Here is a 27,029-nt window from a genome sequence, read left to right as displayed (position 1 = left end):
GGAGACACCAACTGCTTTGGCCCCAGCTCTACCGGCCTGTCTCCCACTTCAAGAAAACTGCAACAGCAACGCGTTCCACAGGGTCCAGCGACCTCTGAAGCCTCAGAGGACTACTCTGCATCTAAAAGGACCAAGAACTCCAGAGGACAGCGTCTCTGCTCCAAAGAAGAAACATCCTTGCAACAAAGAAGCAACTTTTAAAGAACACACGTTTCCCGCCGGAAGCGTGAGACTTTGCACTCTGCACCCGACACCCCCAGCTCGACTTGTGGAGAACCAACACTACAGGGAGGACTCCCCGGCGACTGCGAGCCCGTGAGTAGCCAGAGTTGACCCCCCTGAGCCCCCACAGCGACGCCTGCAGAGGGAATCCAGAGGCTCCCCCTGACCGCGACTGCCTGCTTCTAAGAACCCGAAGCCTGGTAAGGACACTGCACCCGCAGCCCCCAGGACCTGAAGGATCCGACCTCCAGTGCAGGAGCGACCCCCAGGTGGCCCTCTCCCTTGCCCAGGTGGTGGCTACCCCGAGGAGCCCCCCCCCCCACCTTGTCTGCATCGCTGAAGAGACCCCTGGGTCTCCCATTGATCTACATTGCAAACCCGATGCCTGTTTGCACAGTGCACCCAGCCGCCCCCGTGCCGCTGAGGGTGTACTTTTTGTGCTGACTTGTGTCCCCCCCGGTGCCCTACAAAACCCTCCTGGTCTGCCCTCCGAAGACGCGGGTACTTACCTGCTGGTAGACTGGAACCGTGGCACCCCCTTCTCCATTGAAGCCTATGCGTTTGGGCACCACTTTGACCTCTGCACCTGACCGGCCCTGAGCTGCTGGTGTGGTAACTTTGGGGTTGCTCTGAACCCCCAACGGTGGGCTACCTTGGACCCAACGTTGAACCCTGTAGGTGGTTTACTTACCTGCAAAACTAAAAAACACTTACCTCCCCCAGGAACTGTTGAAAATTGCACTGTGTTCAGTTTTAAAATAGCTATTTGCCATTTGTGTTAAAACTGTATATGCTATTTTGCTAATTCAAAGTTCCTAAAGATCCTAAGTGAAATACCTTTCATTTAAATTATTGTTTGTAAATCTTGAACCTGTGGTTCTTAAAATAAACTAAGAAAAGATATGTTTCTATATAAAAACCTATTGGCCTGGAATTGTCTTTGAGTGTGTGTTCCCCATTTATTGCCTATGTGCGTACAACAAGTGCTGAACATTACCCTCTGATAAGCCTACTGCTCGACCACACTACAACAAAATAGAGCATTAGAATTATCTTTTTGCCACTATCTTACCTCTAAGGGGAACCCTTGGACTCTGTGCATGCTATTTCTTACTTTGAAATAGTACATACAGAGCCAACTTCCTACAAATACTATAAAGTTGGTGTTTTTTTCACAATGCAAGAACTCCAGTAGTCACTGGCATCTAAGGAGAAAAGAGGTTGGGGGGAGGGAGGGGGTGTTAGTTATTGACATGCACTATTGCACCACAAGCAAAATAATCAAAATATTAAAAATATATTTACCTTACAAGCATGACACGTCCTCCTACTCACTGCACATCCTCGTCCTCTGCAGTCCAGTGTCCAGCGTGGGTCCCAGGCAACTCCCAGAACCAATATTTGTGCTGCTCTCATGCTTTTAACCAGCATGATAGAACCACCAGGATCAGAGGGAGCAGGCCTCTCTAGGCACTCCTGAGGGCACTGTAGGCCTGTACTTGCTCTAACCCAATTGGGTTAAAGAGATTTCAAAGTGAGCATGTCTTGCTGGACGTCGTTAGACGGACGGCCAAAGGGACATGTGCACTTAGAACTGAAGGGCCCAGGCAGTCCACCCTCTTCCCTGCTGCTGCCACTCAGCAGGCCCCACCCTGTCCTGATACTTGGTTCAGGATGGGTGAATGAAAAATAAAATGGTAATAATTTCATTTCATTACCATTTTGTTTTTCGTCTCTGGGGCTTTAGGGTGCATTTTAGTTGACGTGCGATGCTCCTCTGCTCTAATAGAGGAGCCACCTTGAAGAACTAATTGGTGAGTAAAGTAAACTTTAAACTGACAGACTGCAATATAAAAGACAATAACACAAGTATTCCGTTTTATGCACTTACCAGTGACTGAATCAGTGCTGTAAGGCAGTTTCTCTGTAGGTCAACAGGTACATTTGCAAAGCTTCTCTCACACCAACTTTTTCCAAAGTGTTTCACAATCCATCTAATAAATGAAACGGCAGACAGGCAACACATATATGATACTTTTACATCCACAGGCAAAGTATTCTGACTATCTGGGCTCTGAAAAACACCCTGTCCATCAGCCCCTCTAAATTAAATTTATTCATCGATAATATGATTATTTCACAATTTTCTTCATATTATTATGTTCTTCTACACTTCTGCCTCAGTTAGCCCCTTTTCTGGTCGATTTTAGCTTTGACCAACTCGGTCCTTGATTTATCACTATAACCACCATTCTCACCAATGTCAAACAATGTCCTTAAGTATAGTCCTATTTATTTGAGTTATAATCACTAACTGCTAAATCAGAGACCATCAATACTAACCACAGAAGAAAATATGATGCTTTTGCTTGATTTGCTAAATTGTCCTGATTTTCAGTCTCAGCACATTCCATTACAGAGTGGACAGGGAATGAGGCTTCCTAATTTATGAATTATTGAAGAAGACCCTGAGTAACTGAGAAATCTCAAAGCAACAAAGACAAACAATGCTTACCACGGAACTCGATGTTGAGCAGGTAAGAACTCTCAAAATAAGAAAAGGCTTCAAAGGCTAACCAAATTAATCAACCGCTCCACCATGTGTATATGTTTTAACTTCCACATTGTTTTTGTTTTATGAAGGGTAGACTCCATACTTTATAAATGAGGACATCCACCAAACAGTATCTTTTACTTTCTAAATAGATTTTTATCAAAGGAATATTTATACAAATATATACATTTGTTAACTCATATATTTCTTAGAAGGATACCACAACAAATGATTTTGTGTCATTAAATATTTACCCAATGGGTTGTCCTCAGTTGCGAGCTTAACCCCAAGCATTTTAAATTTACTCACGCGTACCTTTACTAATAAATTAAGATTCATCTGAGATGTAGCTATCAATTTATCAACACCTAGTTATCACACCCACAGTACAGTTGCATTTCTAGATTGTTCTCTTGATATATATCCTTCAAAAGGTGGTGGAAATGTATTAGTTCTCAAGCAGTCCTTCAATATCTATAACCGCTCCCCTTCGATTGTGGAGCAAGAAGAATGCCCTTTGGCCCCTTTGTGTTTTCTACTGACCACATCAGTAAACTAACTAAGTGTTCGATCTCAACCCACAGCACACAACACAAGAATAGTTCTTTAATAGGAGTTCTACATAACAAGTATGTCTATCTTGTTTTTTCTTTGGGTTCCAAGATGTCTAAACTGCAGGCATCTGTACAAAAATATTTATTTTCCTCTTTGTGCAATTTGCAGCTTCAACAGGTACCAAAAATAAAATTTGAATTATACATCCATCACATATTTCCTGATGACTGACGTACCCTTTCACTTCTGTTTGGTTGACGTTTCAAGATCGTAAATGGCGGCACTCTTAAACCCAATCCCTTTTAAAGGCAACAACATTCAGATTCCTTTATTCTGGTGGGTTTGCACAGCATTGTCAAGATGCCATACTTTCCATGTAGCCTGCCTCGCATTGCTGCCTCCACAGGGTTACTGAAATGTTCTCACATTGTAAACAGAAATTTAAGCTACTGGATAGCACAAACAGACAAAGAGAAAGAGTACATCGAGACACTGTAAAATAATTTTCAACTCAGTTACCTCATGCACGATCCATGAAGGCTCTCAATGCCTAGCGAATGAGCAATTACCAAGCATTCTGGAACCGATTGCTGCATCCCAGCGACTGGCTAGAAGTAACAGAAAATTGTGTTTAGATCTTATGTCACAGAGAACAATGTGCTATGCTGACATCTTTTCTCCAATTCTACACAATTCTTAGGCATTCATTGAACTATCAAAGCAATATGCAAGATTTAGGTAATAAGCCAATCGCTGTCATTATTTTGAACAACAAACAGGTTTTCTTTCCTAAGAGAAGAGTAACACGAAGGAAAAATCAGTGTTGTGTAAGGAGGAGTATGTGCTCTGTTTCTTAATTATGTATTGTATTCTCTCTTTGCTTCTGTAACTATCTGTCTATGCAGCTATCACTCACGTGTCTCTCAGCATACAATTTCATCACCTATGCAAAGCATTGTATTGCCATGCGGGCCCAAGACCACCCAATAGAAATAAATATACTAAATAAAATCAATAAAATAAGGGAGAAGAGGAGGATGAGATAGTGGTCACTCGTTATCTAATTCCAAAGTATGGTCGACACAAAACAGAACATAAGTGAATTCAGGTTGGGAAATTGGGCCAAGGTGGGAGCATAATGTACGTATCAGTCATTAAAAACAGATTTGATAAATGTTTGTAAAAGAGAATAGACCTATTTAATAACAGTTAGTGACAATGTTAGTTCACTGTGGTTGGAAGTTTTAAGAAAAAAGGTGGTGTGCTGAACATCGGCAATAGATATTAATAGGCCTCATTTAGCTAGAAACAAACAAAGAAGAAATATTAAGAAGGAGGCACAGAAATTCTCTAGTCAGCTTCAAAGCTACTATTTATATTGTAGATGCTATCCAGCCTTCATAAAATACATTTCAGCATTTCCTGCAAGGAATATATTTTCACAACCAAGCCTTTATGGCAAGAGATCCGTAACTAGAAGCCATATAAATCTCCAAGAAGGTCCCAAATAAAACGGGCACACCAGTTGCATGAACTGCCAGTAATGCGGGGGCTAGAAAAGGAGCGGGTAACCCTGGGACTAGAAAGGGAGAGGGTAAGCCCAGAGACAGCCAAGGATCAAACAGGATGTCTCATACATAACATGCACAACAGTTGCGTAATACTGCTATATTACTGGGGACTAATCAGCAGCCAGCAGGCATGAAATCACAATATGGGACAAACCTGAGAACTCTAATTCGTTGAAGTGGCTCATTAACACAACCACGCTGTGCGTCCTTGAGTCTCCCATCCTTTCCTTCCATTCTTTTAGAGATTATAGTGCCAAATTAAGAGTTTAATGGTGTAGGAAAATGCCACTGTTGCCATGGTCACCCCCCCACTTTTTGTCTAGTGTTGATGCCAGCTTTGATTGGAAATGTGCTGGGACCCTGCTAACTAGGCCCCAGCACCAGTGTTCTTTCTCTAAAACTGTACCTTCGCTTCCACAATTGGCACAGCCTTGCCACACAGTTAAGTCCGTTGTAAAAGTTACCCCTGGTACCAAGGGCCCTGCGGCCAGGGAAGGTCCCTTTGGGCTGCAGCGTGTATTATGCCACCCTCAGGGACCCCTCACTCAGTACATGCACACTGCTTAGCAGCTTGTGTGTGCTGGTGAGGAGAAAAGACTACGTCGACATGGCACTCCCCTCAGAGTGCCATTCCACAAACCACTGCCTGTGGCATAGATAAGTCACCCCCTATAGCAAGCCTTATAGCCCTAAGGCAGGTTACACTATACCACAGGTGTAGGAAGTTGGCTCTGTATATACTAACTCAAAGTGAGAGATAGTGCGCACAGAGGGTTCCCCTTAGAGGTTGATAGTGGTAAAATTAGATAATTCTAATGCTCTTTTTTGTGGTAGTGTGGTCGAGCAGTAAGCTTATCAGAGGGTAGTGTTAAGCATTTGTTGTACACACACAGGCAATAAATGAGGAACACACACTCAAAGAATTAACTCCAGGTCAATAGTTTTTATATAGAAAAATATTGTTTCTTAACTTATTTTAGAACCACAAGATTCAAGATTTGAAGTAAATACATAAAATCCAAGGTACTCCATACAGGTAAGTAAGGAACTTTAAATTATAGCAGTAACATACACAGTATAGGTCAAAATGGCAATAAGCTATTTTAAAAGTGGACACTGCAAACATCAACAGTTCCTGGGGGAGGTAAGTATTGGTTAGTTTCTCAGGTAAGTAAGGCACTTATAGGTTCAGTTTCCTGGGCATAGGTAGCCCACCGTTGGGGGTTCAAGGCAACCTCAAAGTCACCGCACCAGCAACACAGGGCCGGTCAGGTGCAGAGGTCAAAGGAGGGCCCAAAACACATAGGCACCTATGGAGAACAGGGGTGCTCCGGGTTCCGGTCTGCTGGCAGGTAAGTACCTACGTCCTCGGGGAGCAGACCAGGGGGGTTTTGTAGAGCACGGGGGGGGGGGGTCATTTGCTATACTTACCTGCTAAATGAATCTTGTAGTTCTAGAAATAAATTAACAAATGAAATGTTTTCTATATAAAACCTATTGGCCTGGAGTTAAGTCATTGAGTGTGTGTTCTCATGTATTACTTGAGTGTGTACACCAAATGCTTAACACTACCCTCTGATAAGCCTAACTGCTCGACCACACTACCACAAATAGAGCATTAGTATTATCTATTATTGCCTCTGTCAAGCCTCTTGGGAAACCCCTGGACTCTATGCACACTATATCTTATTTTGATATAGTATATACAGAGCCACTCCTACAAATGGGTATTAGAAGAGGACCAAAGGTATTGTTTATTTTTTAATTGTAGTGTTAGTCTTTTGTAAAAAGTAACTATACCATAAAGTACTTTTCCTCAAGCACTCCAAAAGTATAGCATCCTTCGTGGTTTTCTTTCCCAATTGCAAAAAGAGTAAAGACTTTGGGAATGGAGTAGTGTTCTTTGTATGAATAGACCAATTCTTGGAATGCCCCAGAGTTTTAACAGTAGGAAGGAGTTGGCGACTGACTGTTCACTTGACTGGACCATGCTGAATTATGGTGAGAAAATGTGCATTTGTGATACGATGTCACAAGAAGAATTTTGATGCTAGGTGACTAGTCCCACATATAATACATGAGGATATGGGGAGAGTGAGAAGACAGACTACTCACCACTTGATTAGATAAAGCACTGCGGTGGAGCAGTCAGTGAAAACAATTTCACACGTAGGCAGAGGAAAAAAGAACTCCTGGGCCAAAAATGTGGCTATTTGCTCCAGGTAATTTATATATAGAAATCTGCCCAGAAAAGCCTGTCTTATGGCGATGAGTCATGGTACCTAAAGTTGGCTTCTCACGGAGAGGAGTCCAGGGGCAGAGTAACTGTTCCGATAGGAGTCTTGAATGAGATCAATTGCATGCTAAAACTGCTATTCAGTATTATGTGTAACCAACTGTTACATGCTGCCCAACTGCTTTTTGCAAGATGATGGGTTAAAAAACATAGGTAACACCTAATAAAAGTCTGTAACTAGGTATCCATGAAGCACACAGCTTATTCGATAAACAACAGTCTGCCCAAGTCACAAACTTTGTCATCTCTTTCTGGGATATAGCAACAGAAGTTTTTCTTGTCCTCTCAGGCTAAGAGTTGTATTAGGATACTCTTGCACCCAGGCTGGTGAAATCAGTTGTTTCTGGGATGTTTTTGATAGGGGGCAGGGTGATTAGGAAAGAGCTAAAATTAATTTAAGCGGTGTTCTGTGAATGAATGACGTCTTCTTGAAAATCCTTGTGCAAACAAAGGTTTACAGTCTACTCACCCACAAATGGTACAATTAAAGTCCACCATTATGGCTTTTACTTGCACATAGGATAAGTTGCTGTGAAATCTTGTTTCCTAATGGGCGATAAGAGTGAACACAGCACATGGATGTTACTGTGCAAATTTTGCAGGCATTGTGGTAAAATGTGGAAGGGAATGTAGATAACCCAGTAAAAACACTACAGTGCAAAATACTGATGGAAGAAATGAAAAGCAATAGAAAACACTGTCACAATTTTTCATAAACTCACCTTATGGAAAAATTTGCAGAGGTCTCTCTTTAGGACATAAATAGCAACCTCTTTTAGTCCTTCCAATCCATACATATCAGCTATACAAAGAATCTGACTAAAAGAAAGGAGCAAGGTTCATATTTTGTCAGGAAAGAAATGTTAAAAAGAAAATGCTTTGTACCAACAGCCAGAAATGTAATGCATACCATTTTATTCAATAAGCTCAATACCTTCTATAAAAAAAGAAACACTAATGTTTTCTGCCAGCCACCTTTGTGCACTTCTTTCATAGCACATTGAAAGAGGGCAGTATTTCTCAAATTCCTGTGCCTAACCTAGGATAGAGTAGATCATTCTGAAATAAAACGTGCAGAAGGGATATGGCAAAATAACGTATTTGTAATTATAGTTATGCGACAGATATTTCGAATAAAGTCATGAAGATAGAACATTCCCTCATGAAGTTGGGACCCCGAAACACTTAGTACGTACAAAGGATTTACAAGTAACAGAGTCTAGCACTATATTTTAAATGCAATAATAACCTCTAAAGCCTAGGTGGGCTACTTTCTTTCTACAGTTTAATTTTAACAGATAAGACTGCATTGAGTGCACAATTTCCTGAAGGCTTTATGCAGAGGAGCCCTAAAGGCAAAAACTGAAGAAAAAATGTAGCATGAGAAAAAGAATGAAAAAAGCAACCTGAGCCAGCAGCTTTCATCCCCCAGCATGCCTTATACTGGCAGGTGCTTGAGTGCCATTGAAGCTTATGTCAATTTGTTAAGCGTAAAAACTTCCCATCATTGAATACTAGAGACAGGGAAAAAGGAGGGATGTTCATGAATTCAACAAAGATTTCTATGATGCAGAATTAATAACTGCCTTGTCTGCATCATTGGAACTTCACTGATATTCATGAACGTAACACATACTAGCAAGCATCCCTAAGAGAAAAGAGCAGCTTCTATACTCAAACATTACATGGAATAACCAAACATATTTTCAGTGGCAGCTTAACCTACTATCATGTCGATGGAAGGCTTTTAGTAAAAAAAATAGTGTTTGGGGAAAGTGTGTCTACATTTCGATATTGCTGCCATACAAATGTATGATGCGGGGTCAATTCTAAGCCGATCAATAATCACTGCTTTTCCTCAAATCAAAAGTGCACCGAGGTTGTCAGGTAAAGGGTTTATGGTTAATTGGCTCAAGTGAGTTGTGACGTTTCTGTGTTGAAGTGGAAGGGTTACTAAAGAAGACAAACAAGGATATTGGTTGATTCATGATAAAATCTGAGAACACTTTTGCAAGCAAGAAGTATGTGTTCTTATTACCACTCTACTAGAATGGAATCCAAGCATGGTTCTACAGCTGAAAAAGCATGTAGAGAACTTACGCCCACAGCAGACGTTAAGGCTAGAGAGAAAGCAGCATTTCATGAAAGATGGTTCAATAAAGCCATATGTATAGGCTAAAGCAGAGAGGTCATTAATTTAAATAAAGTCAGATTTAGCTTCCAGGGATGAGAAGGATGATCAAATTGGCATTGCACTCTGGACAAAAGGGTGTGTTTGCATGAAAGCTTATGTGGATGCACTGAAAGATAATGGAGAGGTCTGAAGACCACTACTTCTGTGGCCACGTTGGAGTAGTTAAGATCATCTTTGCTCTAAAGTATTGGATCTTTATCAGAGATGCTGTAATCAGGGAAAGTGATGGGAAAACATACAGAAATTGCCCACAGTACCAATTTCCCACACTCTGGAGGTGAAATCTAGTAGGTTATCATTTTGAATTTTGAGCAGAGATCTATGTGTGGAAATCCCCAATTTGAAAAGATGCTGAAAAGCATGTTATTGTTCAGGGCACTTTTGTGACTGTATACTTTGAATATGCTGAGAATATTTGCTTGGATGTTCTGCAAGTGTGAAAGGCCTGGCAATTTTAATACCTGAATTGACAGATTTCTCAATATAGAATACGTTTAGATTGGTTGGGCTTCTAGAGAAAAAGCCCTGGACCTGGTGCTTCCTTGCTTGTTGAGGTAGAGCACTGTGGACATGTTGTCTGTACTAGAATCCTGTCAATTGTTAGTGGTGGTAGAAAGGCTCTGAGAAGGACTGCTCTCCATTTTAGGATATTGAAATGGGTCATGCATTGCTTTCTGTAGATTGGATCCTCATTGCATCAATAAGGCATTTGTCAAGATTATTTGAGAAGGAAAATCCTGATGAAAAAGTAATAGTCTCAGTAGACTGCACCGCCATCGAATACACTATCTTGTTGGAGGAGATAGGGTGTGCTTGTCATCCCACTCCTTCAATTGAGAACATTGATCTTTTAGATATTCCTGTAGATGTTTAATATGGAGCCTTGCATTTGGTACAAGGTAAATGCTGGAGGTCACCAACCCTAGAAGGGAGGCACAACTGGCAGGCTGTTGGGTAGGTGGCAGTCTGAAATAAAATGCATTTCTGAGAGCTGGCAAACATCTTCTCCAAAAGAGACTTCTGTCACACTGTATTCAAGGTTTGCTCGTCAGCTTCAGGACATGTGCTGATGTAGATTTCTGAAGATTTAAATAAAGGCCCAGGCAGTAAAAATTAGTCACTGTCTTGCTAAAGTACTGTGTAGCTTTTTCTGCAGAGTGGGCTTTTTCACCCAGTGGTCGAGGTAAGTGTAAATTTAAATTCTCTGCCTGCGATGAAAGGCTGCTACGGGGATGGGTGGGTTTGTGGGGGAATCGAACAGGGCCATACAATATCAACCTTCCAGATCTTGCTCCGCATTCTCATCCATCCGAACCTTTTGGAGTCAATACTCCTTAGTTGTAGCCCATTCCACCAGATCAGCCATCCATTTTTCGCCAGATGGAGGAGTTTGGCTGACCCAATGAATAGCAATACGGCGCTTCACTAGTAACAACCCCAGCTGTGCAAACCTATAGGCCATTTTCCGCCCTTTATTGGGGAGAGGGAGCTATCCCAACACACAGTGTTGCATTGTCATGTCTATTTTAACTATGTTGACACCTCTCAGCACTCTATCTCGCACCAAAACGACTGCAGGGACCCACATAGCCAAGTAACATGGGCGAAAGTGGCAGGAGAGGAGAGTTTGTGCCGTAAATATTCTATACAGTCGCTGTGGCATCAGATACACCCTATGCATATAGTGCAACTGCATCAGTTTAAATCTGGCATTGCTTGAACCCTCCTGCATCAACGCACGTGCCCTGGCCCAGTCCACATCCTCCAATGGTAGCTCTAGATCAGCATCCCACAGTGCACGCACCCCTGAGATATCTACACAGCTATTCCTTTTCAGGGCAGAATACACCCGTGAGAGAAGCCCGAGCCGAGTCCAGGTCCAACAATACCAGCAATAAGTGAGACTCAGAGGGTTCTTCCAGGACGGAGGTCCATATCTCCTGAGCCGTGCTCAATATGCTAGCATAATCCAATAACTGTCCCCGCCCAACTCTAAAGTGTCTCACAGCCTTCTACAGTGGGCATGTAACAAATGTGCCATTCTGATACAGATCCCCACATTATCGCAGCCACCTGCTCGCCAACCTGTGAAGTCCATTGCCTCTGCGCTACACACAAAGGGGCACATCCACCATAATGGAAGCAGGCGCTCATAAGGCGCTTGACGGATCACCCGTGTGACCGCCCCCTCCCATATCTGAGCTATCTGAGAGACCACGAGTGGAGCGCCCTGGGGGAGGCCCAGCACCACTCATAAGGAGTGTCGGGAGTACTGTCCTGTCCAGCAGGGTTTTCTCCCAGTTAGGCCTATCATCGCACCAGATGGACGCATATTATAACAGACTGGCCATGTAATATTAAATGAAGATCCGGCACGCCCAATCTACAGTCCACCAGGTCGAGCTTCAGGACATCGAGGCGTACCATACTCCTCTTACTTGCCCAAATCAAGGACACCAACAGCCTGTCTATCTGGCGGAACAGTGTCAGCGGGAGCTCATAGAAAGAGTTCTGCATAACATATAAGCATCAAGGGAGGAGTACCATTTTACTAAGGGCGACCCGACCCATAACTGACAATGGGAGTGTAGTCCAAAATTGGACAGAGGAGAGGAGTCCATCCATCACTCTGCCCATGTTCAAGCTGTACTGTCGCCAAGGTGAGTGAGTCACCCGTATGCCTAGGTATCGAAATGCCTCTGTCTCCCACGTCAGACCCACCTGCGTGAGCTCTGTCACCTCCAAATCAACCAGGGATGCCACTGGGTAGAGCCCCGTCTTGCGCCTGTTAACACAGAGGCCCGAAACTGCTCCAAAATCGTCCATAAGGCTCAACAGGAGAGGGACCGAGCACTACAGATCAGTTACATACACCAAAGCATCATCTGCATGCAACGAAATAGTATGCACCCTAGCCCCCACAGTTATACCCCAAGCTTAGAGTCTCTCCCGGAGTTGTACCACCAACGGGTCCATCGCTAAAGCGAACAGGAGCGGGGACCGCGAGCAACCCTGCCTTGTACCTCGCTCTATAAGTAGGGGGCCAGACACCATCATCCCAGTACGCACCCTCACAGTGCCTCATACAACAGGCGGACCCATGACTGGAAGCTCGGCCCAATCCCCATTGGTCGCATCACCTCCCATAAGTACTCGCATGAGAAAGTATTGAATGCATTTTTGATGTCCAAGGCCACCGGTGCAGCTCGCAACTCAGAGCTACTAGTTTCTTGCATCACGTGGGAAAGTCTCCCAAATTCACATGCGTCCCCCTCCGAAGCACGAATCTGCATTGGTCTTCATGCACCAAGTGCATAACCACTCGTCGCAATCGCAGCACCAGTACTTTAGCAAGCAATTTTACATCAACATTTAACATCGACAATGGTCGGTAAGAACCGGGGTCAGTTGGATCCCTCCCCTGTTTTGGTATCATAACTGTTGACACCTCTCTCATATGTATAGGCAATGCCCCCTCCTATGTGCCTCGCCCTGCGTCTCTAATAGCTACGGAGAAGTGTGGCTAAGTATTTCTGAAAGAATACAACCGGAAGACCGTCGGGTCCCGGCGCTTTACCACTTGGCCTATCTCGCAGCGCCTCCTGCAACTTCTCTAATTGTATGTCTCGCTCCAGTTTCCCTGCTGCGCCTCAGTCAGCCCAGGAAGCTGGAGACCTACCAAGAACCCATCTATCAAGGTGCCATCAGTGGTGGCGAGGCATATACACCCCTCAAGTGGGCACGTAACAGAGAGTTAACCCATTGCTATCCCACTATCATTTCTCCAGCTGTCCCCGAAGGGATTAAATCACCGGTGGTGGCCTCTCACACTTTAGTAACCACACTAACATGCGCCCTGACCATTCGATCTCATGATGCAACCGCTGTCTATAATCCCTCTGCACCAGATTGACCAATCTGTTCCACGTTACCTCTATCCATCTATGCACCACCAGAAGACCCGAAGCATTCACAGCACCATCTTCTACTTGACTCTGCAGTAACTTCAGGGCCCCCTCCTGCTGTGTGAGCTCCTCTTCCATCTTCCTTCATATACCATACACTTTCGCTATGCTCACCCCCCTCACAACCACCTTTAGGGACTCCCATTCCACTCTGCGGGTGCGGGTCCAGGCCGTATTCCAATTCTCCCTGATGTAGCCCTGTAGCACAACCAACACATCTACCCTATAGTCGGGGTCTCCGAGCGTCTCAGGCCGCAGATATATTTTTCTTTATAAAACCTATTGGCCTGGAGTTAAGTCTTTGAGTGTGTGTTCCTCATTGATTGCCCGTGTGTGTACAACAAATGCTTAACACTACCCTCTGATAAGACTACTTCTCGACCACACTACCACAAAATAGAGCATTAGAATTATCTAATTTTGCCACTATATAACCTCTAAGGGGAACCCTTGGCCTCTGTGCACACAATCTCTCACTTTGAGATAGTATATACAGAGCCAACTTCCTACAGTGGGTTAATGTGTTTAGATTGACAGTAGTATCCAGCTTTAAGTTCCTAAGAATTTCCAAAAATTCTGAGGGAAGATTCAAATAACCAAACTCTATGACTTCAGGAGGCATATCGCATGATCTGGATGTCCGATTTGACCTTGCGTTTGAGTCAGAATTGCCCGCCTGCTAGGGAGTTTCTTTTGAGGAACTACAGACAGATCCAACAGTGTTGTCAACCAACGTTGAAGTGCCCATGTGGGAGCTACAAAGATCATGGTAAGTGTTGATTGTCTAATTTTGCGAACTAAAGACGGAATGAGTGTGTCTCATTTTGCGAAAGAGTGGGAGAGGCAGAAAAGCATAAGCAACTATCCCTGATCAATTCTGATAGAGCAATGCCCTTGGACTGAGGGTGTGGGTATCTGGACGCAAAGTTTTGGCATTTTGAATTTTCTGTAGTGGCAAAGAGGTCTATTTGTGGTGTTCCCCATCTTTGAAAGTACTGGTGAAGTACATGTGGGTAAAGTTCCCATTCGTGGACTTGTTGCTGCAACCTGCTGAGGAGGTATTCAAACTGGTTGTCCATTCTTGGAAGATATTCTGCCAGTAAGTGAATGCAGTGGTGAATTACCCATTTCCAAACTGTCTAAGCAAGAAGGGACAATTGAGAAGTATGTTCCCCTCCACCCTGGTTTTGTAGATAATACATGGCTGCCATGTTGTCTGTGTGGACTAGAACCACTTTGTGGGAGAGTTGTGGTAGAAAGGCCTTGAGTACTACAAAGACTGCCTCTAACTCCAAGTAGTTGATATGAAGTTTTTTGAATGGGATCCCACCAACCCTTGTAATGTGAGGTTGTTCAGGTGAACTCTCGAACCTGTCTGTGATGCATCAGTAGTAAGAGTAACTTGAGGCACAGGGTCTTGAAAGGGCCGCCCCTTGGAAAGATTGGTGGGATTCCACCACTGCAGACAGCGGCAAGTCTGGCAGTCCAACAATACTAGATCTTGATGATGACCCTGTGACTGAGACCACTGATAAGATGGACACTGCTCCAAGGTCGCGCACGTGTACCCTGGCATGGGAAACAATGGCAATGCAGGACGCCATCATCCCTGGTAACTGCATTATTGTCCTCATTGCTGAATGTGGTTTTCTTGTAGATGGGAGAGAAAAGCGAATTTGAGCTGTGCTCGGCTATGCCAATGCTGACTGAGCATTAAAAACTGCTCTCAGATAGGGCTGTATCTGTAAAGGTTGGAGGTGGGATTTGAGAAATTTGAGTGTGAATCCCAAGGAGTGGAGAAGGTCTAATGTGTGCTTAGTGTGACGCTGACTTTGTTGGATGGTACTGGCTTTTGAGCCAGTCATCCAAGTAGGGGAAGACATGGATGTGTTGTCTTCTGGGGACTGCTGCAACTACTGCTAGACATTTTGTGAAGACCCTGGGAGCAGTCGTGACCCTGAATGGTAAAACCTTGAATTGATAATATTTCCCCGCAATGACAAATCGGAGGCATTTGTGGTGTGCTGGATGAATTTGAATGTGAAAGTAAGCATCTTTGAGACCTAAAGCGGTCATGAAGTCACCTTGCTGTAATAGGGGAATAATATCTTGGAGAGTAACCATATGGAAATGCTCTGAGAGAACGTATAGATTGAGTGTCTGAGATGTAGAATCGGCCTTAGTGACCCATCTTTCTTTGGTATAAGGAAGTATAGGGAATATACTCCTAACCTTTCCTGTGAGAGGGGAACTGGCTCTATAGTCTCTTTGAGAAGAAGGGAGTGTACCTCATCTTTTAAAAGAGTAAGATGGGCATGTGAAGGTTTGTGAGGGTGAATATTTGCTGGAGTGGATAGGAGTTCTAGGTAGTAACCTTGACCGCTAATTGACAGAACCCACTGATCTGTGGTGATATTGGACCATTGTGGACAAAAATAAACTAGTCTTCCCCCTAGTAGTGACATGTGAGCTGGCTGAAGGTGTAAGTAGTCACTGGCATGGGTTAGAAGCAGACCCTCTAGAGGAGGATGCCTTTCCTCTACGTAGGAAGTTGGCTCTGTATATACTATTTCAAAGTAAGAAATAGTGTGCACAGAGTCCAAGGGTTCCCCTTAGAGGCAAGATAGTGGCAAAAGTAGATAATTCTAATGCTCTATTTTGTGGTAGTGTGGTCGAGCAGTAGGCTTATCAGAGGGTAGTGTTAAGCATTTGTTGTACACACACAGGCAATAAATGAGGAACACACACTCAAAGACAATTCCAGGCCAATAGGTTTTTATATTGAAAAATATATTTTCTTAGTTTATTTTAAGAACCACAGGTTCAAGATTTACAGTTAGTACTTTAAATGTTAGGTACTTCACTTAGATACTTTAGGAACTTTGAATGAAAACAACATAATGTACAGTCTTTGTAAAAATGGCAATAGACTATTTTCAAAGTGGACACAGTGCAAAAATCAACAGTTCGTGGGGGAGGTAAGTAAAGGTTAAATTAGGAGGTAAGTTTAACACTTACAAGATTCAGTTCTGGGACATAGGCAGCCTACCGTTGGGGGTTCAACGGAACCCCAAAGTTAACACACCAGCAGCTCCGGGCCGGTCAGGTGCAGAGGTCAAAGAGGTGCCCAAAACACATAGGCGCCTACGGAGAACAGGGGTGCTCCGGTGTAGGAAAGTACCATCTTGCCTGGCATGTTACCCCCATATTTCACTGTATATATGTTGTTTTAGTCTATGTGTCACTGGGACCCTGCCAGGCAGGGCCCCAGTGCTCATAAGTATGTGCCCTGTATGTGTTCCCTTTGTGATGCCTAACTGTCTCACGGAGGCTCTGCTAACCAGAACCTCAGTGGTTATGCTCTCCAAATTTGTCACTAACAGGCTAGTGACTAAATTTACCAATTCACATTGGCATACTGGTACACCCATATAATTCCCTTGTATATGGTACTGAGGTACCCAGGGTATTGGGGTTCCAGGAGATCACTATGGGCTGCAGCATTTCTTTTGCCACCCATAGGGAGCTCTGACAATTCTTACACAGGCCTGCCAGTGCAGCCTGCGTGAAATAACGCCCACGTTATTTCACAGCCATTTACCACTGCACTTAAGTAACTTATAAGTCACCTATATGTCTAACCTTCACCTGGTGAAGGTTGGGTGCAAAGTTAGTTAGTGTGTGGGCACCCTGGCACTAGCCAAGGTGCCCCCACATTGTTCAGGGCAAATTCCCCGTACTTTGTGAGTGTGGGGACACCATTACACGCGTGCACTATACATAGGTCACTACCTATGTATAGCGTCTCAATGGTAACTCCGAACATGGCCATGTAACATGCCTAAGATTATGGAATTGTCACCCCAATACCATTCTGGTATTGGGGTGACAATTCCATGATCCCCCCAGTCTCTAGCACAGAACCCGGGTACTGCCAAACTGCCTTTCCGGGGTCTCCACTGCAGCTGCTGCTGCTGCCAAACCCTCAGACAGGTTTCCGCCCTCCTGGGGTCCAGGCAGCCTTGGCCCAGGAAGGCAGAACAAAGGATTTCCTCTGAGAGAGGGTGTTACACCCTCTCCCTTTGGAAATAGGTGTGAAGGGCTGGGGAGGAGTAGCCTCCCCCAGCCTCTGGAAATGCTTTGATGGGCACAGATGGTGCCCATCTCTGCATAAGCCAGTCTACACCGGTTCAGGGATCCCCCAGTCCTGCTCTGGCACGAAACTGGACAAAGGAAAGGGGAGTGACCACTCCCCTGCCCAGAGCTCCTCCAGTGTGTCCCAGACCTCTTCCATCTTGGAAACAGAGGTGTTGGGGGCACTATGGACTGCTCTGAGTGGCCAGTGCCAGCAGGTGACGTCAGAGGCTCCTTCTGATAGGCTCTTACCTCTCTTGGTAGCCAAACCTCCTTTTCTGGCTATTTAGGGTCTCTGCTTTGGGGAATTCTTTAGATAACGAATGCAAGAGCTCATCAGAGCTCCTCTGCATCTCCCTCTTCGCCTTCTACCAAAGGATCGACCGCTGACTGCTCAGGACGCCTGCAAAACCGCAACAAAGTAGCAAGGCGACTACCAGCAACATTGTAGCGCCTAATCCTGCCGGCTTTCTCGACTGTTTCAAGGTGGTGCATGCTCTGGGGGTAACCTGCCTTCACCCTGCACCAGAAGCTCCGAAGAAATCTCCCGTGGGTCGACGGAATCTTCCCCCTGCTAACGCAGGCACCAAAAGACTGCAACACTGGTCCTCTGGGTCCCCTCTCATCCTGACGAGCCTGGTCCCTGGAACACAGCAACTCTGTCCAAGTGATTCCCACAGTCCAGTGACTCTTCAGTCCAAGTCTGGTGGAGGTAAGTCCTTGCCTCCCCACGCTAGACTGCAAAGCTGTGTACCGCGTGATTTGCAGCTGCTCTGGCTCCAGTGCACTCTTCCAGGATTTCCTTTGTGCACAGCCAAGCCTGCGTCTCTGGCACTCCGTCCTGCAGTGCACAACCTTCTGAGTTGTCCTCCAGCATCGTGGGACTCCCTTTTGTGACTTCGCGTGGACTCCGGTTCACTTTTCTTCTAAGTGCCTGTTAGGGTACTTCTGCGGGTGTTGCCTGCTTCTGTGAGGGCTCCCTGAGTTGCTGGGCGCCCCCTCTGTCTCCTCCTCCAAAAGGCAACATCCTGGTCCCTCCTGGGCCACAGCAGCACTCAAAAACCTCTACCGCAACCCTTGCAGCTAGCAAGGCTTGTTTGTGGTCTTTCTGCATGGGAACACCTCTGCAAGCTTCATCGCGATGTGGGACATCCGTCTTCCAAAGGAGAAGTCCCTAGTACTCTTCTTTCTTGCAGAACTCCAAGCTTCTTCCAACATGCGTCCTTGGGGGCAGACCAGGGGGTTTTTGTAGAGCACTGGGGGGGGGGGGGGGGGGGGGGGGGGTGGACCACAAGTAGGCACACAAAACACACCCTCAGCGGCACAGGGGCGGCTGGGTGCAGTGTGCAAAGCAGGCGTCGGGTTTCAGGTAGTAAACAATGGAGGGACCCGGGGGTCACTCTAGCGTTGCAGGCAGGCACAGCGGGGGTTTCTCGGGACAGCCACCACCTGGGCTAGGCAGAGGGTCGACTGGGGGTCACTACTGCGTTGAAGTTCGGTTCCTTCAGGTCTTGGGGGCTGCGGGTGCAGTGTTAGTTCCAGGCGTCGGATCCCTTGTTACAGGCAGTCGCGGTCAGGGACAGCCTCTGGATTCTCTCTGCAGGTGTCGCTGTGGGGGCTCAGGGGGGGGTCGTCTCTGGTTACTAACCGGCTCGCAGTCACCGGGGAGTCCTCCCTGAGGTGTTGGTTTTCTGCAGGACGAGCCGGGGGCGTCGGGTGCAGAGTGTAGAGTCTCATGCTTCAAGCGGGAACCGTGAAGTCTTTGGAAGTTGCTTCTTTGTTGCAAATAAGTAGCTGGTTTTGAACAGGGCCGCTGTTCACGGGAGTTTCTTGGTCCTGTAGTCCAGGGCAGTCCTCAGAGGTCGCTGGTCCCTGTCAGATGCCTCGCTGGAGAAGGTTTTCGAAGTTGGAGACAGTCCGGTAGGGCTGGGGCCAAATCAGTTGTCGTCTTCCTCCTTCTCTGCAGGCTTGTAGGTCAGCAGTCCTTCTTTCTTTAGGTTGCAGGAATCTGATTTCCTGGAATCTAGGGAGCCCCTAAATACTGAATTTAGGGGTGTGTTTAGGTCTGGGAGGGCAGTAGCCAATGGCTACTGTCCTTGAGGGTAGCTACACCCTCTTTGTGCCTCCTCCCTGGGGGGAGGGGGGCACATCCCTAATCCTATTGGGGGAATCCTCCAAACTCAAGATGGAGGATTTCTCAAGGCAGGGGTCACCTCAGCTCAGGACATCTTAGGGGCTGTCCTGACTGGTGGGTGACTCCTCCTCGTTTTTCTCATTATCTCCTCCAGCCTTGCCGCCAAAAGTGGGGGCAGTGGCCGGAGGGGGCATCTTCACTAGCTGGGATGCCCTGTGGCGCTGTAACAAAAGGGGTGAGCCTTTGAGGCTCACCGCCAGGTGTTACAGTTCCTGCAGGGGGAGGTGAGAAGCACCTCCACCCAGTATAGGCTTTGTTCCTGGCCACAGAGTGACAAAGGCACTCTCCCCAAGTGGCCAGCAACATGTCTGGTGTGTGGCAGGCTGGCAGGAACTGGTCAGCCTACACTAGAAGTCGGGTATGTATTCAGGGGGCATCTCTAAGATGCCCTCTGGGTGTATTTTACAATAAATTGCACACTGGTATCAGTGTGCATTTATTGTGCTGAGACGTTTGATACCAAACTTCCCAGTTTTCAGTGTAGCCATTATGGAACTGTGGAGTTCGTGTTTGACAAACTCCCAGCACATATACTCTTATGGCTACCCTGCACTTACAATGTCTAAGGTTTTGCTTAGACACTGTAGGGGCATAGTGCTCATGCACATATGCCCTCACCTGTGGTATAGTGCACCCTGCCTTAGGGCTGTAAGGCCTGCTAGAGGGGTGACTTACCTATGCCAGAGGCAGTGTGAGGTTGGCATGGCACTCTGAGGGGAGTGCAATGTCGACTTAGTCATTTTCTCCCCACCAGCACACACAAGCTGGCAAGCAGTGTGCATGTGCTGAGTGAGGGGTCCCTAGGGTGGCATAAGACATGCTGCAGCCCTTAGAGACCTTCCCTGGCATCAGGGCCCTTGGTACCAGGTGTACCAGTTACAAGGGACTTACCTGAGTGCCAGGGTTGGGCCAATTGTGGAGACAAAGGTACAGTTTAGGGAAAGAACACTGGTGCTGGGGCCTGGTTAGCAGGGTACCAGCACACTTTCAAATCATAACTTGGCATCAGCAAAGGCAAAAGGTTAGGAGGTAACCATGCCAAGGAGGCATTTCCTCACACTCTATCTTTATTATTTGCACCTCTGTAGGGACCTCTATTATAGCAATGGGTGCCTTGCTTGCTTTGGGTGGTGGAAGGCTCATTAGATGATGATTTGAAGTTTCCCCTGAATTGTGGGCGACAACAATTATCCTTTTATTTTGTGGTTAGTAGAGCCCCCCTAGGCTTTGCTGTTTCAGAATCCTTTTTGAGCTTTTCTATGTAGGTGTCAACCTCTTGACCAAACAAGTGTTCCCTTGTAAAAAAGCATGTTGAGAACTGCCTGCTGAATTAATGGCTTGAACCCTGAACATCTAAGCAAAGCATGCGTTCTAATGATAATACTGGTACTAATACCACAAGCTGTGGTGGTATCAGCTGCATCAGTGGTACACCAAATAGAGTTATTTGAAATAGTTTGGCCTTCAGAAACTATTTCCTGTCCCCTTTTGTGATGCTCCTCTGGGAGGTTCTGGCTAAGGTCCTCCATCTGATGAAGGTGCCTGAAAAATGGCGATATGCCAAAGATTGGCAGCTTGTGCAGCTACTCTCTTCCCTGCTGCATCTATTTTTTTGCTCTTTGTCAGGGGGAGGAGCATCTCCCATTGATTGGCTGTTAGCAAGTTTCTGTGCTGTGCTGACAACTATAGATTCAGGAGGTATTTGTGATCTAATATAGGGTCTGAGATATGTATGTATGTATGGAAAATGTCACTTACCCAGTGTACATCTGTTCGTGGCATGAGACGCTGCAGATTCACATGCTGTGCATTATCCTGCCATCTAGTGTTGGGCTCGGAGTGTTACAAGTTGTTTTTCTTCGAAGAAGTCTTTTCGAGTCACGAGATCGAGGGACTCCTCCCATTTCGGCTCCATTGCGCATGGGCGTTGACTCCATCTTAGGTTGTTTTCCCCGCAGAGGGTGAGGTAGGAGTTGTGAATATACTAAAAATGCCCATGCAATGGAGTAAGTATGTATGTACATAATGTGTATTAAAATAGTATATATTTACAAATGTACAAATTTCATCAACTTATAACAGCTACAGGCTCCCGGGGAGGTGGGAGGGCGCATGTGAATCTGCAGCGTCTCATGCCACGAACAGATGTACACTGGGTAAGTGACATTTTCCGTTTGATGGCATGTGTAGCTGCAGATACACATGCTGTGCATAGACTAATAAGCAGTAATCTCCCCAAAAGCGGTGGCTTAGCCTGTAGGAGTTGAAGTTGTCGGAAATAATGTTCATAATACAGCCTGTCCTACTGTGGCTTGCTGTGTTGTTAACACATCTACACAGTAATGTTTTGCGAATGTATGAGGCGTAGACCATGTGGCTGCCTTACAAATTTCTGTCATAGGTATATTTCCTAGAAAAGCTATTGTGGCGCCTTCTTTCCTAGTGGAATGCGCTCTTGGTGTAATAGGTAGATCTCTTTTTGCTTTAATATAGCAAGTTTGAATACATTTCACTATCCATCTGGCAATGCCTTGTTTGGATATAGGATTTCCTGCATGAGGTTTTTGGAAGGCTACAAACAATTGTTTTGTTTTGCGAAACTGTTTTGTTCGGTCAATATAATACATTAGTGCTCTTTTTTTATGTCTAATGTATGTAAGGCTCTTTTGGCTACTGAGTCTGGTTGTGGAAAGAAGACTGGGAGTTCCACTGTTTGGTTTAGGTGGAATGGTGATATAACTTTTGGTATGAATTTGGGATTTGTACAGAGAACCACTTTATGTTTATGTATTTGTATAAAGGGTTCTTGTATAGTGAATGCTTGTATCTCACTTACTCTTCTAAGAGATGTGATAGCTATTAGGAAGGCTACCTTCCAGGTTAAGTATTGCATTTCACAAGAGTGCATGGGTTCAAATGGTGATCCCATGAGTCGTGTTAATACAATATTAAGGTTCCATGAAGGTATTGGTGGTGTTCTCAGGGGTATGATTCTCTTTAATCCCTCCATAAATTCTTTGACACCTGGGATTCTAAAAAGCGAATGTGTAATCTGCAGATAGGCAGATATTGCTGTGAGATGTATTTTAATAGAAGAGAATGCTAGTTTAGACTTTTGTAAGTGTAATAAGTAACTTACAATGTCCTTTGGGGAAGCATGTAGTGGTTGAATTTGATTATTGTGGCAGTAGTAAACAAATCTTTTCCATTTGTTTGCATAACAATGTCTTGTAGTAGGTTTCCTAGCCTGTTTAATGACCTCCATACATTCTTGTGTAAGGTCTAAGTGTCCAAATTCTAAGACTTCAGGAGCCAGACTGCTAGATTGAGCGATGCTGGATTCGGGTGTCTGATCTGTTGTTTGTGTTGAGTTAACAGATCTGGCCTGTTTGGTAATTTGACATGAGGTACTACTGATAGGTCCAGCAGTGTTGTGTACCACGGTTGGCGAGCCCAGGTTGGTGTTATGAGTATTAGTTTGAGTCTGTTTCGACTCAGTTTGTTTACCAGATAAGGAATGAGTGGGAGAGGGGGAAAAGCGTAAGCAAATATCCCAGACCAACTGATCCATAACGCATTGCCCTTGGATAGAGGGTGTGGGTACCTGGACGCGAAGTTTGGGCATTTTGCGTTTTCTTTTGTTGCGAATAGGTCTATTTTTGGTGTTCCCCAGCATAGAAAGTAATCTTGTAGGATCTGGGGATGAATTTCCCATTCGTGTGTTTGTTGGTGATCTCGACTGAGATTGTCGGCTAACTGGTTTTGAATGCCTGGGATGTATTGTGCTATTAGGCGAATGTGAATTGCCGAATGCCAAATATTTGGAGCTAAGAGACACAGTTGTGACGAGTGTGTCCCTCCTTGTTTGTTGAGGTAATACATTGTTGTCATGTTGTCTGTTTTGACAAGAATGTGTTTGTGGGCTATCAGTGGTTGAAATGCTTTCAATGCTAGAAACACTGCCAACAGTTCTAAATGATTTATGTGCAGTTGTTTTTGTTGAATGTCCCATAGTCCCTGTATACTGTGCTGGTTGAGGTGTGCTCCCCACCCCATCAAGGAAGTATCTGTTGTGATCACGTATTGAGGCACTGGGTCTTGGAATGGCTGCCCTTGGTTTAAATTGATAGGGTTCCACCATTGAAGCGAGAAGTGTGTCTGGCGGTCTATCAACACTAGATCTTGTAGTTGACCCTGTGCTTGTGTCCACTGTTTTGCTAGGCACTGTTGTAAGGGCCGCATGTGTAGTCTTGCGTTTGGGACGATGGCTATGCATGAAGACACCATGCCTAGAAGTTTCATTACAAACTTCACCTGGTAGTGCTGGTTTGGCTGCATGTTTAATGCTATATTCTGGAACGCTTGTACCCTTTGCGGACTTGGAGTGGCAATCGCCTTTTGTGTGTTGAGTGTTGCTCCCAAGTATTGTTGTATCTGGGATGGTTGTAGATGTGATTTTTGGTAATTTATAGAAAACCCTAGTTTGTGTAGAATTTCTATAACGTATTGTGTGTGAAGAAGGCACTGTTGCTGAGTGCTGGTTTTTATTAACCAATCGTCTAAGTATGGGAATACGTGCATGTGCTGTCTCCTTATATGAGCAGCTACTACTGCAAGGCATTTTGTGAATACCCTTGGGGCTGTTATCCGGAACGGTAACACCTTGAATTGGTAATGCACGCCCTGGATTACAAACCTTAAGTATTTCCTGTGAGAAGGATGTATGGGTATGTGGAAATATGCATCCTTGAGATCTAACGTTGACATGTAGTCCTGTTTTTTGAGCAAGGGAATCACGTCTTGAAGTGTTAACATGTGGAAGTGATCTGATTTGATGTAGAGATTTAGCGTTCTGAGGTCTACTATGGGTCTCAACGTTTTGTCTTTCATTGGAATTAGGAAATATAGGGAGTAGACACCTGTTCCTTTTTGATGGTTGGGTACTAGTTCTATTGCTTGTTTTTGTAACAATGCTTGGACGACTAGCTGTAACAGATCTAAGTGTTGTTTGGACATATTGTGCGCTCTTGGGGGCACATCTGGTGGGAAATGTATGAATTCTATGCAATAACCATGTTGGATAATGGCTAGGACCCATGCGTCCGTAGTTATGTTTGTCCAGTTTTTGTAGTATGCAGTAAGTCTCCCCCCCACTGGTGTTAAGTGTTGGGGGTTTGTGACATTGAAGTCACTGTTTGGCTTGAGTTGTTTTAGGGCTTTGGTATTTCCACTTTGCTCTTGGGAATTGTCCACCCCTGTATGAGCCTCTAAACCCTCCTCTCTGGTACTGCCCCTGATAGTTTGTGAGGTGGAAGGCTCTGGGGTTTGAGTACGAAACCCCCCTCTAAATTGTGGCCTTCTAAAAGTGCCTCTGCTTTGTGGGGAGTAGAGCGTGCCCATGGCTTTGGCCGTGTCTGTGTCCTTCTTTAGTTTCTCAATAGCCGTGTCCACCTCCGGCCCAAACAATTGTTCCTGGTTAAAAGGCATATTTAACACAGCTTGCTGGATTTCCGGTTTAAAACCTGAGCTACGTAACCATGCATGCCTGCGAATGGTTACCGCAGTGTTGACTGTCCGCGCTGCTGTGTCTGCAGAGTCCAATGCAGACCTTAACTGGTTGTTGGAAATTGCTTGTCCTTCTTCAACAACCTGTTGGGCACGTTTCTGGTGTTCCTTGGGCAAGTGCTGTATAATGTGTTGCATCTCGTCCCAGTGTGCCCTGTCGTAGCGAGCCAATAGTGCTTGCGAGTTGGCAATCCGCCATTGATTGGCTGCCTGTGCTGCCACTCGTTTCCCCGCAGCATCGAACTTCCGACTCTCCATGTCAGGCGGTGGTGCGTCTTCTGATGATTGGGAGTTTGCCCTCTTTCTTGCTGCTCCCACGACCACCGAATCTGGTGTCAGTTGCTGTGTTATAAACACAGGGTCTGTTGGGGGAGGTTTGTATTTTTTCTCCACCCTAGGCGTGATAGCTCTGCGTTTCACTGGGTCCAGGAAGACCTGCTTTGCGTGCTTGAGCATGCCTGGGAGCATTGGCAGACTTTGGTAGGAACTGTGGGTGGATGCCAAGGTGTTAAATAGGAAATCGTCCTCTATTGGCTCTGCATACATTGCTACATTGTGGAAAGTAGCTGCCCTTGATAATACCTGCATATATGCAGTGCTGTCCTCTGGAGGGGACGTCCTTGTTGGGTAATAATCGGGACTGTTGTCAGAGACCGGTGCATCATATAAGTCCCATGCATCCGGGTCATCCTGTGTCATCCCCGTGTGTGTCGGTGACTGCATTGGGGTGTTGTTACCGGGGACAGCTGTGGTAAACGTAATGGAGAAGGCTGTGGCGAAAACCTTGGTGGTGGTGTTTTATCTCTTGCCACCTTTGCCTTTGGCTGCATTTCTGACTCCTGAAATAACAGCTTTCTTTTTTATTTTAATTGGTAGAAGAGTTTGTATTTTACCAGTCTCTTTCTGGACGTGCAGCCTCCTTTGAGTATGGTCTGGTTCCCCCATACTTATTTCCTGCTCAAATCTATGTTCTTGCATTTGGCTGGAAAGTCCGTGCTCTTCCGTGTAAGAACAAGTTACTTACCTTTGGTGACGAATTATCTGGTAGAGACTATTTAGCTGCAGATTACTTACCTTAGAACTCCCTGGCGTCAGCTTCGAATCCATAATTTTTCTGCGCGCACTTTAATTCGGATCAGAGTGCGTGGTCCGGCTCTGCATGGCGTCAATGGAGCTGTCTAGGACGTCACGGTTGTCTATGTAGATGCCACCTCAGCGCGTGTACATCAGTTCTTTTACCACAACTTTCCACACCAGAAGTGCAGAGTCATGGAAGAACTAACAGAATGTAGTTTAGCTTTTTCACTTCACTGTCTGAAGAATATATATATATATATATATATATATATATATATATATATATATATATATATATATATATATATACATACATACATACACATCCCCAGCGCGGGAAGGCTTGGGTGGGTGTAAGAAATCTGCAGTCTCTACCAGATAATTCGTTACCGAAGGTAAGTAACTTCTTCACCTGATAGAGACTTCTAGCTGCAGATTCCTCACCTTAGAATAGATACCCAAGCTATAATCCCTGGTGGTGGGTCTGAAGGATATATTTTATATTAGGAAATCCTGCAGGACTGAGCAGGCAAAATGCCCCTCCCTTTCTCACTTCGCTATCCAGGCAGTAGTGTCTCGCAAACGTGTGCAAGGAAGCCCACGTTGCCGCTTGACAGATGTCAAGCACCGGCACACCACAAGCTAACACAGTGGTAGCAGCTTTCCCTCTGGTAGAGTGAGCCCTCAAGCCCTCTGGAGGCT

At 45.3% G+C, this 27,029-nt stretch overlaps 1 protein-coding gene across 2 annotated transcripts in view; it reads right to left on the bottom strand.

Annotated features, from left to right (window-relative positions):
• BTBD8 (BTB domain containing 8) overlaps window positions 1–27,029 on the bottom strand; it is a 491,132-nt gene that overhangs the window by 285,927 nt on the left and 178,176 nt on the right. Inside the window, exons 7-9 of one of the 2 annotated variants that reach the window (XM_069232349.1) lie at window positions 7,921–8,017; window positions 3,851–3,939; window positions 2,114–2,216 (exon numbers count right to left, since the gene is read on the bottom strand). In XM_069232349.1, coding sequence (XP_069088450.1) covers window positions 2,114–2,216; window positions 3,851–3,939; window positions 7,921–8,017 — 289 coding nt within the window. The remainder of the gene's footprint in view (window positions 1–2,113; window positions 2,217–3,850; window positions 3,940–7,920; window positions 8,018–27,029) is intronic. The other variant, XM_069232350.1, reaches the window with a different exon arrangement.

Source organism: Pleurodeles waltl, chromosome 4_2 (genome assembly GCF_031143425.1).
Source record: "Pleurodeles waltl isolate 20211129_DDA chromosome 4_2, aPleWal1.hap1.20221129, whole genome shotgun sequence".
Classification (NCBI taxonomy): Eukaryota; Metazoa; Chordata; class Amphibia; order Caudata; family Salamandridae; genus Pleurodeles; species Pleurodeles waltl.
The sequence above is the reverse complement of the archived record's forward strand: the minus strand, read 5'-3'. Positions and strand labels throughout refer to the sequence as shown.